Below are 13,193 nucleotides of genomic sequence, written 5' to 3'. Positions count from 1 at the left end.
TATGATTCATATCTCTTTCACCGATAGGTCTCCTACACTTCTGGTGTTAAGGAGTATCGATAGATATGTTTGGTCCAAGGATATAGGACCTAGTCACTTCTTTTATGATCATTATGATCAATAGATGTATTCGGCAGATTATTTGCTAAAATCGCAAATAGATTATCTTTTGAACTTCCAGTTCAATCTAACTAGTACATGGATTTAAATAATGAAGATGTTTTTATCCTTATGAAATTTCTTGGCATTCCAAAAAGCTACGGAGTAGTATATTATCTCCCCCTAATGCCGAGAAACAATCTTCATTAGGAATGCAGTCAACGTACCCAATTATATGTATTGATCCCCTATCATGGGCTTTCTGTATTTAATCAATAGACGGAGGTTTCTTTGATAGCCCTTTTAGAGGTACGTTGTGGTGGTGATATAAAATAGACTGCGCAAATAAAATAACGCAGATAGGAAAATGTTACTTCTGAAATCACGTACTAGGTGAAAAAGGGGGTATAGCAATCCTTGAGGGATTGATTTGTGATATGCATTGAGTTAGACTTGGATAAAAAGAATTTGACTCATAGTAACGTCAAACAATCCTTCGAGGATTGATGGGATAGGTTGACCATTTTTGGTCAAGAATTCATTGTCAAGATTCATCCTAAAAGGATGACTTAGAGAATTAAAATCCTTAATCTACCTTCTGGGCAAATAAATATACAAAATAATGAGGGCTATAAATTTAAATATCATATGCCCAAATCTCATGTCAAAAAGTTTCTATAGCCGAAACTAGCACTGTAAATATGTCATAGCCTTTAACTATTATCACATGCAAGCTAAGGTTTAGCAACGACAGGTGCAACCTAACCATATTGAGAATTCATGCTATTTTCCCACTTATAAGTTGGGTGATAAATCTCAATAGCTATGGCCTATAACAAATCATAAATTGCCAACAAGATAAATAACAAAATCTCTTATGTGAACATAATCAAGAGATTATATGCTAAATGTTGTCAATTAAAGAGAAGCACATGCAACATGTGATATAATTGTCCCTTATGTCTTGGACACCAAACACTCAATTGAGTCATGCACATCCATTAAATAAAGAATATCATGTTTGGTACACACAAGGCATGACATGACAAGAGATATTGTTTATTAATTCATAAATTAGAAAAATGAGAGAAGTATCGTTCGCCGAATAATAATGAGCACATGTTCGCTGCCGGGCCCATTGATTCCTATTTCGGGGCGTCAAAAACACCACTTTTCCAAGCAAACTCTCATTTTATTTCATAGTTTCATATCTCAACATGAAAACATCACAAAATAGCAAGATATACAAGCTGAAAACGGCAGAAAATTTTCAGAATTTTGACCTGGATTGCAGAATTTTCTGGGGGAAAAAGGTAACACATTTTGACACAAAATTTGGCAGATATGTAGTTCAGTAAGTCTAGAATGTACATAAAAATTTTCATGTCAATCCAAGGTGTGAAAGTATTTTTTCTGAAATTTTTCACAACATTGCTCCAGGCAGAAAAATAATTGGCAGCACACTGCCAAAACTTTACAAATTTTTCTGGAATAACCAAAGCATATTTTTAACAAAATATTTTTACAGACATCAAATATCACGAGTCTAGGTTCTCCAGAAAAAATTTCATGCCAAAAGGAGTTCAACAAGTATTTTTCACGAATTTAATTTTCAAACTGCGCCGGTCAGAATTTTCAGGCAGTGATTACTATGTGTAAAAAAAATCACAACTTGTTTGCTTCAGGCAAACCAACATGATGTGAGTCAATATTGACTTTTGGAGAGTAGCATAGCATTAGAAATAGAAGTTGCAAACTTCATTCATGAGTCATTAGTCACCTTAAAGATCAATCCACATTCAGGGTCTTCCAGGCCTTATTAAAAAAAATAGCCCAATGACCAAACACTTAGCATAATTTTGTCATGTACTACTACTGGAGTACAATACGACCATTGACAATAAGACCCGCATACACCAAATATCCTTCAGGGATTGACTTAGGGTTTATAAATCCTTTTAGATCAAATATCTATAATCGAGGGTTGGGGCAAGATAACGGGTGACAAATAAAAATAGTGCTCTTGATTTACCTTCTAGGCAAAACTATATTTAGAATTCAGACTATGACCACTTGTTGATTAAAACGATCCTTCAGGGATTGTCCCATAATAAACAGTGGCTTTGATTTGCCATCCGGGCAAAGCTTCTAGTAAGATTTATAATAAATCTTAAAATATATGGCGTATAGCAAACAATTGCTACCATCAAGAGCAAATCAGTAAATGCTCTTTTGGGATGACTCACATCCCTGTAAGGCATGAGATAGCAATTTGTGACACAACAAAAATTTGACACTTGACAACAAGTGCACCGACCATACAATGTATTTGGTGGTCACATCAAGAAAGTGTCACAATATTATGTATTTTAATTAAGCTCTCTAATTCTATGCATGCGCATCGACGGGATGCAAAAGCATATGGCATAAGCTACAAGAATTATTAGGAATATTTTATTATTCCAAAAACAGCCCACAATATAATTGAGAGAAAAAATGGGTATCAAGATAATGCTTAAGAACGATCCACTATATGGTATATTTGCATTCAGATATGAAAGAATCGTTCAAGCAGAAGCATGCTCGGAGGCATGGAATAGAGATTGAATATTCATTGTATGAGGTCATGGTTAAGGTGGTGACGAAGAAAAATGAGCGGTATTGCCTTCTGGGCCTCAATACTCGTAGATGCCTCTTTGATGGTGTTTGGCAGTTTTATAGATGCAAGATATATTCCGACATCAAACACCCAAATAAAGAAATTTCTTCCACTGAGTGCGAGCTCAGTGAATTCTCTTTTTTCAAGAGCAACTATTTTCTACCGAAAATAGTTTTAATGAGGACCAAGGAAAAAACATATTTTATAAAAAAAATATGGGACTTAGGATTTTTATGTAAGAATGGTTCAAAAATAAAGATGGTCCATTTATTTTAAAGGTGGTCCAATCCAAATCCTAAGTAGGAATTAACGCTTCTGGCATTGTTTTTTTTTTTTTTTTTTTTTTTTTAGGAATAAAAGCAAAAATCATCCGTAAACAACGCGAAATTAATAACGCTTCTGGCGTTATGGGGCTTGTATTTACGCAAACGGTTTCGATAAAACGAAGAGACCTCCGCCAACCGCCATTATTGATCGTCGCCCTTGCCGCAGACCACCACCGGTCATCAGTAACGCGGCCACGATCTTCGTAATAGCCGCCGCTCGCCTCTACCGCGGCCACCCATAGGGCCATCCTCACAGCCCACCATGCGATGATGGTGCAGATCAGAAAAAAATGGGGGACGATCGGCCGAAAAAAAATGGGATCTATTTTTGTCCCTCTCTGATCACTTCTAAAAACAGGGGCTGGACTGCTGGACAGCCGCCGCAAAAAAATAGCCGCCCCATGCCGCCGCTGCAACACCTCCGACGTGGCTCAGATGACAGGCGCGACGGCGATGGAGGGGGAAGAAAGGTATGAAAAAAAACTCATTCTAAACAATTTCTCATTGTACTAAACGAATTATCATACCAAAAATAATTAATCAATCATATTTTTCATGCCAGTATGTAAAAAATAGTGTATATATTGAAAGCAATACAATTTTTCCGGAAAAAAATATATATCATATGCAAAATTCCAGACTTAGTACATCTAGCAACTAGAATTTTAGATATTGCAAGAAAAATTGTACGCATATTTGATATGAAGTCATATATAAGCATAGGCCAAAAAATTTTGGTTCCTCATCAAATATTCGTCAACATCAATATTTTTGGTTCATTGCTACGAAATATATGTATTTGCCCAGTAAACTTATTCATTCATGATATACATATTCACAGTAAGTATATACTTACGGATGCAGAAGTATATTATCAGAAATATATAATCATATGATCAAGTTTTCATAAATTCAAAAATGCATAAAGCATAAACACATATGACTTTGAGGCATCCGGAAAATAATAAGGCATAAAAAACTCATAAAAGTTACCGTTCACCTGGATTGAGCGTGCTGATAACGTGTTGTATTGCAAGTTTGTTTGCAGGCCTTTAGCTCGTGAAGAACACTAAGAACAAGAAGAAGAGTAGAGACAAAATAGAGGGTTTCTTATTCCTTTATACCACACCTATGATCATTACATTAGAATGACATATATATATATAATAACAAGTGTAACAGAATACAATAATGGAGACATAAAGGAAACCTATACACAATAATGTCCACAATCATTACTATTTATAACAATTAGAAATAAGTATAGATTTTTTGCTTATTAGCATAGGATGCGTGTTTTTTTCAATCCAGGAGATTGGGTTTAGATTAAAAATAACAGGGAAAAGGGTCAAATAAGCTCTCGAACTTTAGCTTAAAAGTCAATTAGATCTCTAAACTTTTTAAAGGTTCAATTACACTCATCAACAATTTATTTAGGTGCAATGAAGCCCAAAAACAAGTTAATGACCTGCTACCACAGGTCATTAGGGTTCAGGCCACTTTTGTGGAAAATTTCGCCGGTCACTTTTTTTTTTTTTTTTTTTTTTTTTTTTTTTTTTTTTTTTGCCGGAAAATTCGCCGGAAGGTGGCCTAAACCTTAATGATGATAGCATGCAGGTCATTAATTTGTTTTTGGGCTTCATTGCACTTAAATGAATTGTTAATGGGTGTAATTGCACCTTTAAAAAGTTTAGGGGCCTAATTGACTTTTAAGCTAAAGTTCGAGGGCCTATTTGACCATTTTCCCAAAATAATAATAACGTTGTTCGATCTTTATTTTAATGTTTACATTTTAACACTTGAATGTTGAGAATTAGGGCTCGTTTGGTTCGCAGAAAATATTTTAAGAGAAGTGGAATTGAAATTTCATGGAAAAGCAATTACTAGGAAGATGAATTTCATTATTTGGTTGGTAAAAATAAAATTACTAGGAATACTAATTCTATTGTTTGGTTAAATTTGGAATTGTAAAAAATAACGAATATAAAGACATATATGCCTTTACAAATTAATAAGATTAATATAATTAAGAAAGAAAACAAGAGCAAAATAGTCAAACCACATCATTTTTTCTTCTCATATTCATGGAAAACAAAATCCTTGGTCTAACTAAGGATTTTGTTTTGCTCAAATTTGAAGAATTCATTTTCTAATGGAAAATATATTTCATGAACCAAACACCAAAAAAATAACATTTTCCTCCACTTTAAAGAAAATATTTTTCATGGAAAAACTTTTCCATCCAACCAAACATCCCCTTAAAGTGTGAATTAACTATTAAATTATATTTTTTAAATTTGAAATTAAAGATTTGGAGTTGATCTAATGATATTTCATGTTTATATTTATTAATGTAAATATACCAAAACTATGTGGTCTAATGGTATTTGGGTTGGACTTCCATTTGAAAGGTTGTGAGTTCGAATTTTAGTGGAGGCGTTATTGGTTGGTTTTTTGTGTTTCAGTAGGTTGAGAAAGTATATGAACAGATACTACAACGTAATAGAGCCAGTAACATTCAAAAAAAAAAATATTTATTAATGTGAATATGTTAGTTTGTTACACTTTGAATTTTTGTATCTTAATTTAAAATGTCACAAATTTTATCCATGTTTATTAATACTTTATCCATAAAAGCTTGTGATGTGCAACACTTTTAAAATAATAAATTCGAGGTAATAATTTATTACTCATCCTCTTTAAAAAAAAAAAAAAAAAAAAAAAAGGCAATTACAAAGTATCATAGGTTACATCCTAGAAGGTTTTAGCCTTGCATTAATGATAAGGATGTCAATCTTAATTTGAAATAGATAAATTTGACCATGCGATAAGACCCCCAAAAAAAAAAAAAAAAATTAGGATCAAAAGGTTTTAACTTGATAAGTCCAAAACTGATAAGCATGATGACTTGGATTGGCTAACCCAATAACTGAAGTCATTTAAAACTATTATTTGTTTCACGAGTGATGTGGAACAAAATATACAAAGAGTTTGGCAAATTTTGTTACTGTGGGCACGGTTTCATATTCATAATTTCTATATTGTAGATTCGTAATTTTGTTATTGTAGATTCATAAAATTTATACTTTAGATTTCAATTGTTGAATTCTGTTTTCACAAATCAGAGAACTATATGTTCATAATTTGATAACTATACAGTTTAGAAATTATGAATTTACAGTACAGAAATTATAAATCTACAGTACATATAATATGAATATGCAGTATAGAAAATATGAATCTACTGTATAGAAATTATGAACCTACTGTATTTAAATTATGAATCTACGGTTTAGAAATTATGAATCTAAAGTATATGTAAGCTCATTTAATTTTAGTATATATTTTTTTAAATTGTTAATTAATTTTTTTTATAAATATATTAATAAATTTTTTACAAAATAAAATAGGGGTAGGCATTTCGAGATTCGGTTTTTTTTTTTTTTTTTTTTTTATAAGTTTTGATATTTTAGAATTAAAAAATGATACCATTCGGTTTAACATTATAGTTCGGTTTGGTTTAGGTTCGGAATTAGTTCGGTTTAAGAACTCCAATTTTTAACATTTTCTAATTTTCAAAACAGACTATCAAACAATACATATTCACATAGTCCAAATCCAAAGTCTAAACATTATATAACAATATAGTAATCCAAAGTTCAAACACACTATTAAGTACTAATTACCAAACATCAGTTGACTTTTTTGCCCAACCGACTCTTCTACTGACTCACTTGGAATATAATAATGTTTTGTGGACAAGATGAAGAAACATCCATCTATATAGTTAATATTTGGAGAACAAGTGTAAAATACTGTGTAGTTAATTTTTGGACACAATCCGTCATTGCTTGGCAGAATATATTTTCAGTGCACTGGAATATTACTTTTCAATACACTGGAAATCAAAATTAGAATGATGTTGAAGCACATTAATTTCATAGAAACATGAAACTAAGGATTTAGAAAAAAAAAAAATAAAATAAAACAAAAAAAAAAAACTAATTCTCTTTCATCTCTGCTTTTCAACTACTCAAACTCATACACGATTGCCGCCTCCGTGAAGCAAGCGGATCAGAGGCGGCGTCCAATCGTCTTCCCCTGCCGCCATCTCCACCACAAACAGCGTCTGCCTTCATTGTTTTCTCTGCCTTCACCATTCTTTCTTTCTTCTCCACCTTCGCACGATTATTTCCCTTTACTTTGTTTTAATAGTTTAATTTTGTTTGCCGTTTCTGTGTTTTTCCTCTTGTTGTTTTGATGAGTTACTTCCTCTCTTTTACTTGGCGAGTTTTTTTTTTCTTCATAAAGCGTGAAACGATAAAAATGGTTATGGCGTATGTGAATCTCATCCTGGGTGACAAACATGACAATGAAAAAAAAACTCGTCTGAACTATGATATGCAGTTCAGCCCGATGGAGATATTATCAATGGATAGAAGAATAGAAATAGATACTTATGTGGTGTGCAAGACTATTCAACCACTGTGAGTCTTATGTACGTTTGACCAAATCATTCAAGAAGTTTTAAGTTTCTCCAAAGAATCCAGCTTCAAATTTTTGAAACAGTCTGCGAACAAGTTTTCTTTAGCATTGCTACGGAAGTTGTTTCTATTTCTGACTGTAAGGGATGTTTAACCATTCCATCGATTTTTATTGTAAACGTTTATGCCTATGATTAATGAATTAGCTTCTTTATTTTCAAAAAAAAAAAAAAAAAAAAAAACATGAAACTAAGGAAAATACTGAATATTTTAAGAATAACTCAAGTTAGAGATAATTATGAGGCAAATAACAATTGCGGTAAACAACAAAAGTGCAAAATAGAGAACAAGCCATAAAAAAATCAAATAAAAATTTAAGTGAGATACCAGTAAGAATATGATGAGCTAAACGACGGAGCAGGCAACAAGGGATTTTGAATTTACTTCTTTGTTGTTGTTGTTGTTATTGTTGTTGTTGTTGTTGTTTAAAAAAGAAAAAAAAAACAGTATTCAGTTCGGTCGATTTTTATCGAACTATTCTGTTCGGTATACAAGAATCAATTTCCATTCGGTTGTTCGGTATATTACTAAATCGAACTAGTACGGTGGGAAAATCGAATTGGCCCACACCTCAAATTAAGCATATTTTATTAAAATAAATAATGAAAAATAAAATTATTATATTATAGTGTAAATATATTAATTGATTGAATGATATATAAGTTTATATTTACTAGTGTAAATGCAATTTTTTTTATCAAAATTAAGCTCGATAACTCTAGGTTTTAGAATTTGGACAAAAAAATTAAATAAAAAAAAGGAAAAAAAAAAATCATTAAGCCCAATAACTCGATTCAGTTACTCCGAAATCGAACAGGTTAGCCCAATTGACATTCCTAATCGGTGATGCCATCACTCTCCTTTAACTTGCGCACGCGTACATTATAAAAACAAGTTTTTTTTTAGTACTACTAACTCTATTAAATTGTTGTATCTGTTCATCTATACTTTATCAACCTACTGAAGCACAACACAAAGAGTCAACACTACCTCCACTGAAGCTCGATCTCATAACCCTCCTATATAGGAAAGTCACTACATGCCATCTGAGTACAAGGTGGTTGGCAAAAACAAGTTAATTCAATAGCTAATTTCATTTTCTCTTTAGTTTAATTAATACTTTCATCTATGTATTTTTTTTTCTCAGTTTATTGATTTGCCTCTTGATCCGAAATGTATGTGTTATTATGTAATATAATTAGGGTAAATTCTTCATATACGATAAACCACTACATTACAATTAGGGCGGTAAACGAGCCGAGTCGAGCTCAATAAATAATAGGTGTGTGGGCTCGAGCTCGATCGATCTAGAAAATTGAAGCTCGAGCTCGGTTCTGTTACAAAACGAGTTAGCTCGAGCTTAAAGTTGACCGAACAGCTTGACTCAATTACACACACACACACGTATGTGTGTAGGGCTCACGAGCGACTTGACAAACCACGGGCTGAAAATATTTACGCTTGAGCTCGGCTCGATTGCGAAACGAGTCAGCTAGAATTTAATTCGAGCTCAAAATTGATCAAGCTCAAGTCAAGCTTTGACTGAAGGACTCGGTTCATTTACCCCGCTAATTACAATAAAATATTACTCTAATCAAAGGAAAATTGCCATTCAAACAATTAGAGAACGAATGAACTTTGGTTGGAGTAAGGTAATACGTGTCCATGCATGCAACATGCATGTGCGACTGCTGTATATATGAATTTATGAAATAAATTAATGTACACATTATAGCAAATAATAATAATAATAATAATAATAATAATAATAATAATAATAATAATAATAATAATAATAATAATAATATATGTGTATAAATATATATACATTTTTATTTTTGTTTTTAAAAAAATTGTGCACCAATAACCTATTAATGATATAACGTGACCATGCATGGACATATTGAGTGTGTCATGTATACATGCATTGCCCTAGACAATATAGTCTTTTGTTTATTATCCTTACAAGAAAATAATTAAGTTAGGCTAAAAGCACATTATATTAACTAAATAAAATTAATTACAAGTGGTAAAATAATATAATCTTTGTTATGAGGGTCTATAAATATGAGTCCACCCCCATTATTATTTTCCACAAAATTCACTTCAACATTATCCCTCCTTTCCATCCCCCCCCCCCCCCCCCCCCCCCCCCCCTTCTCTCTCCCTGAAAAAAATGGATAAAAAACCTTGCAACTCTCAAGATGTTGAAATAAGGAAGGGACCTTGGACTATGGAAGAGGATTTGATTCTCATAAACTACATTGCAAATCATGGTGAAGGTGTTTGGAACTCTCTAGCTCGATCTGCTGGTACAATATATATATAGCACAACATATATATTTATGTGTTTTTTTTTTTGTTTTTTTTTTTTTTTTTGGTTTTTGTAGCAAAACCCTAAAAATTACCAAAATTATGTATTCACTCCATGTTTTGATTTTGTTTTGTTGGTATAGGTCTGAAGCGTACCGGGAAGAGTTGCCGGCTCCGGTGGCTAAACTACCTCCGGCCAGACGTCCGGCGGGGGAATATTACGCCGGAGGAACAACTCCTGATTATGGAATTGCATGCTAAGTGGGGAAATAGGTGAGTGAGTATATATATTCTTTAATTTTGAGTTTTATATATGTTGATGAATTGCTAGAACAACAAATTTTAATTTGTATATATATAAAAAAAAATGTGGAATTTTCTCATCCAAGAATTCGATTATTCGCCGTAAGACAAAGAAGAGATGAGCCGCAAGCTATATGTGTTATGTGTACCCTTTTGTGTCGCCCAAAAAATAAATAAATAAAGAATCAAAATCCATAGCTTGTGGCTGTGTGATCTCTTCAAGTCAAAGTGAGTTATTAGTTCATTGGTAGAGAGAATAGCAACGTGGGGATTATCGATCTCTTCAATCCACGTGCGGAAATCAATATATGGTCAGTGTTCATCTACTAAGATTTCTGCCTAGCTTTTCCCAGATTTAATTTGTTCTCAAACTTTTTCCCAAAAAATAAAGAAAAAAAAAACTCAAGAAATTCTACTTGCTACCTTGTTTTTACTTAATTATTAGTTTCTTTGATGAAGTTCATAAAATTAGCATATAACATCATTATTTGATTGCTTTTTTTAAAAAAAAAATATGTAAAATGATTAATGAATCCCCTAATTGAAATATAATGTTAGATTCTATTCTTTTAAATTAATAAATTAATTATTCTTAACTGATTGCTTAAACATGATTAATTAGCATGTAATCACTAACTTATCGTGCTCACAGTGAGTATATATCTATATATATTGTAATCACTAACTTATCGTGCCCACAGTGAGTATATATCTATATATATTATAATATTTTATATCATAAAAAGTACTCGGTGACGAATAAATTAATAAAAAAGGGTATTGTAGAAATAGGGAGATGAAGTATTTTATATATATTTTTTGTTTTTAAAAGAAGTGATTTTAAGGTGGACCCTTAGGAATTGAGTCACGTGTTGAGCCATTTCCTAGCTAGCAGTGCAGTTGGAATCATGATGAAAAGGAAGCTCCAACTTGCTTTTGCTGAAATAGACAGCTACCTTATTGTTTTTCCTCTTCAAGTCAAAGGGCCCCACCTTTAATTTTGTGTACCTTAGGGTTTTCGAAAACAAAACGGCGCACCTTCCATCCGAATCATATATAAGCCTGCCATTCATAACCATAAAACAAAAAGGAAGAACAACCAAAACCCAACTATCAGATAGAGCAAAAGTAATTAAAGATCACAATATAATAATAATAGTCTAATAATACCCATGATTAAGACAATTAGTAAAAGCATATTGTTAACTTAACCCTAATTAGGGTGCTGCCAAAATTAAAATTAAAACCTTAGCTTTTTGTACAACTGTACAGATCAGAAAGAACTACTAATAATAGAAAATGTTAAATTGTTTTTTCTTTTATTTAATTAGAGGAATAAAGATTAAACTCCAGAGGTTTATACCGTTGAATTATAATAAACGGGATAACTAATCATCACACATTACCATCATATATATCATGACGTGATCGGGCTGAAGTAGATTTGTACCGCGGAAATTAAGCTCATATCATAGTGTGGTGGAAGGTTTATAAGGCAAGGATTGGTAGAAATGAATGAGCTTATATATGGACCTGAGTTGAGCATAGGGTTCAAAGCCAATTTGAAAAATGTTGGCTTTCGTTATAGGAGAATGTGAGTTTCTTTAAATAAAAGAATGGAGGCAATAGGGACTTTGAATTTCAGCCACAAAACGTGAGGGGGGTTTCATTTTGAGCCACGAAATTGTTTATTATTTGCGTCGAAATACAATGGTAAATGTGGGGCCATGCATGCATATTTCAAACCTCAAATCAATACTTGTCTTTATTTTCATAATCTATGGTATTAATTAATTTAATTGCTATAACGTTGAATTGTACTATAGGTGGTCGAAAATTGCGAAACATTTGCCGGGGAGAACAGATAACGAGATAAAGAACTACTGGAGGACTAGGATCCAGAAGCATATGAAGCCGCAGGCGGCCGGAGGAGAAAACGCGGCGACAAGGCAGAGCAGTTCCAGCTGCTGCGGCGGCGAGCAAGCGAGCACAAGCCAAGCGTCGGCGCCCGACACGGTGGAAACCTATTCTCCCACCTCGTACGCCAGTAACAACAACAACAACAACATGGACGCCACCTTTCAGCAGGGCCCTTTCGCCACTGAATCAAACGACAACATGTGGAGCATGGAAGACCTCTGGTCCATGCATTTGCTTAACGCAGATTAAACCTTAATTAGCTACCCAGGATGCCAATATCCTAGCTAATTAAATTAAACCCTATCTACCATAATCATTCCGGCCGCCTGGCCGGCCGGCCGGCCGGCATATTCCCCCGCCGCTACTGCATGCATGTAGTACGTAGTTTATATATATTATATTATACATATATGTTTAAAATTCTGCATTATTCATAAGTAATGACGACTACTGTGTAATATACGATGATAATCGTACACCTCTGTTTATATACTAAATCCAAGTCTACTTATATTGTGTTAATTATGATCAATGATTAACCTTAATTATTACCTCTGAAACATTTAGGCCATGTTTGGTAAATGGCTGTTAGCTGTTAGCTGATTGTGTTAATTAGAGGGCATAACTAGTTGATAACATTAGCTGTTGTAGAAAAGTGTTTGATAGATTTTTTTTTTTTTTTTTTATGAAAAAGCTAATTGAAAACGTTGCTTGGAGTAGTTTTTTAAATTTTAGCATTTTGGAGTTGCAAAAAGCTAATTAACCAAATACTTATATTGATATTTTAACTAAATCAAACAATCAATAGTCGTCAAATAAGCCAAAATGGACTTATAGGCCAATTTTTTTTACCAAACTGGGCCTTAATTTGGTTGAAGTGACATAATTTGTGCGAGAGAATAATTTGTGCGTTCAAGTGTTAGTTTTATTGTCAATCTTCATCAGTTGATTGCTCTATTTATAAGTGAGTGAATTGAGAGAAAGGGTTTTGGGTGATAGTGACGTAAACCGGATAGCTTAATTAGCTTA

General features: G+C 32.9%; 1 protein-coding gene across 1 annotated transcript; it reads left to right on the top strand.

Annotated features, from left to right (window-relative positions):
- The first annotated feature begins 9,783 nt into the window (after positions 1-9,783).
- LOC109157998 (myb-related protein 305-like) lies at positions 9,784-12,686 on the top strand. Its single transcript, XM_019305811.1, has 3 exons — positions 9,784-9,940; positions 10,085-10,214; positions 12,071-12,686. Exons 1-3 carry the CDS (start codon positions 9,805-9,807, stop codon positions 12,411-12,413), a joined length of 609 nt encoding a protein of 202 aa, XP_019161356.1. The 5' UTR covers positions 9,784-9,804; the 3' UTR covers positions 12,414-12,686.
- The last annotated feature ends 507 nt before the right edge of the window (positions 12,687-13,193 follow it).

The sequence above is a fragment of the Ipomoea nil genome, unplaced genomic scaffold, assembly GCF_001879475.1.
Source record: "Ipomoea nil cultivar Tokyo-kokei standard unplaced genomic scaffold, Asagao_1.1 scaffold2805, whole genome shotgun sequence".
Lineage (NCBI taxonomy): Eukaryota > Viridiplantae > Streptophyta > Magnoliopsida > Solanales > Convolvulaceae > Ipomoea > Ipomoea nil.
The sequence above is the reverse complement of the archived record's forward strand: the minus strand, read 5'-3'. Positions and strand labels throughout refer to the sequence as shown.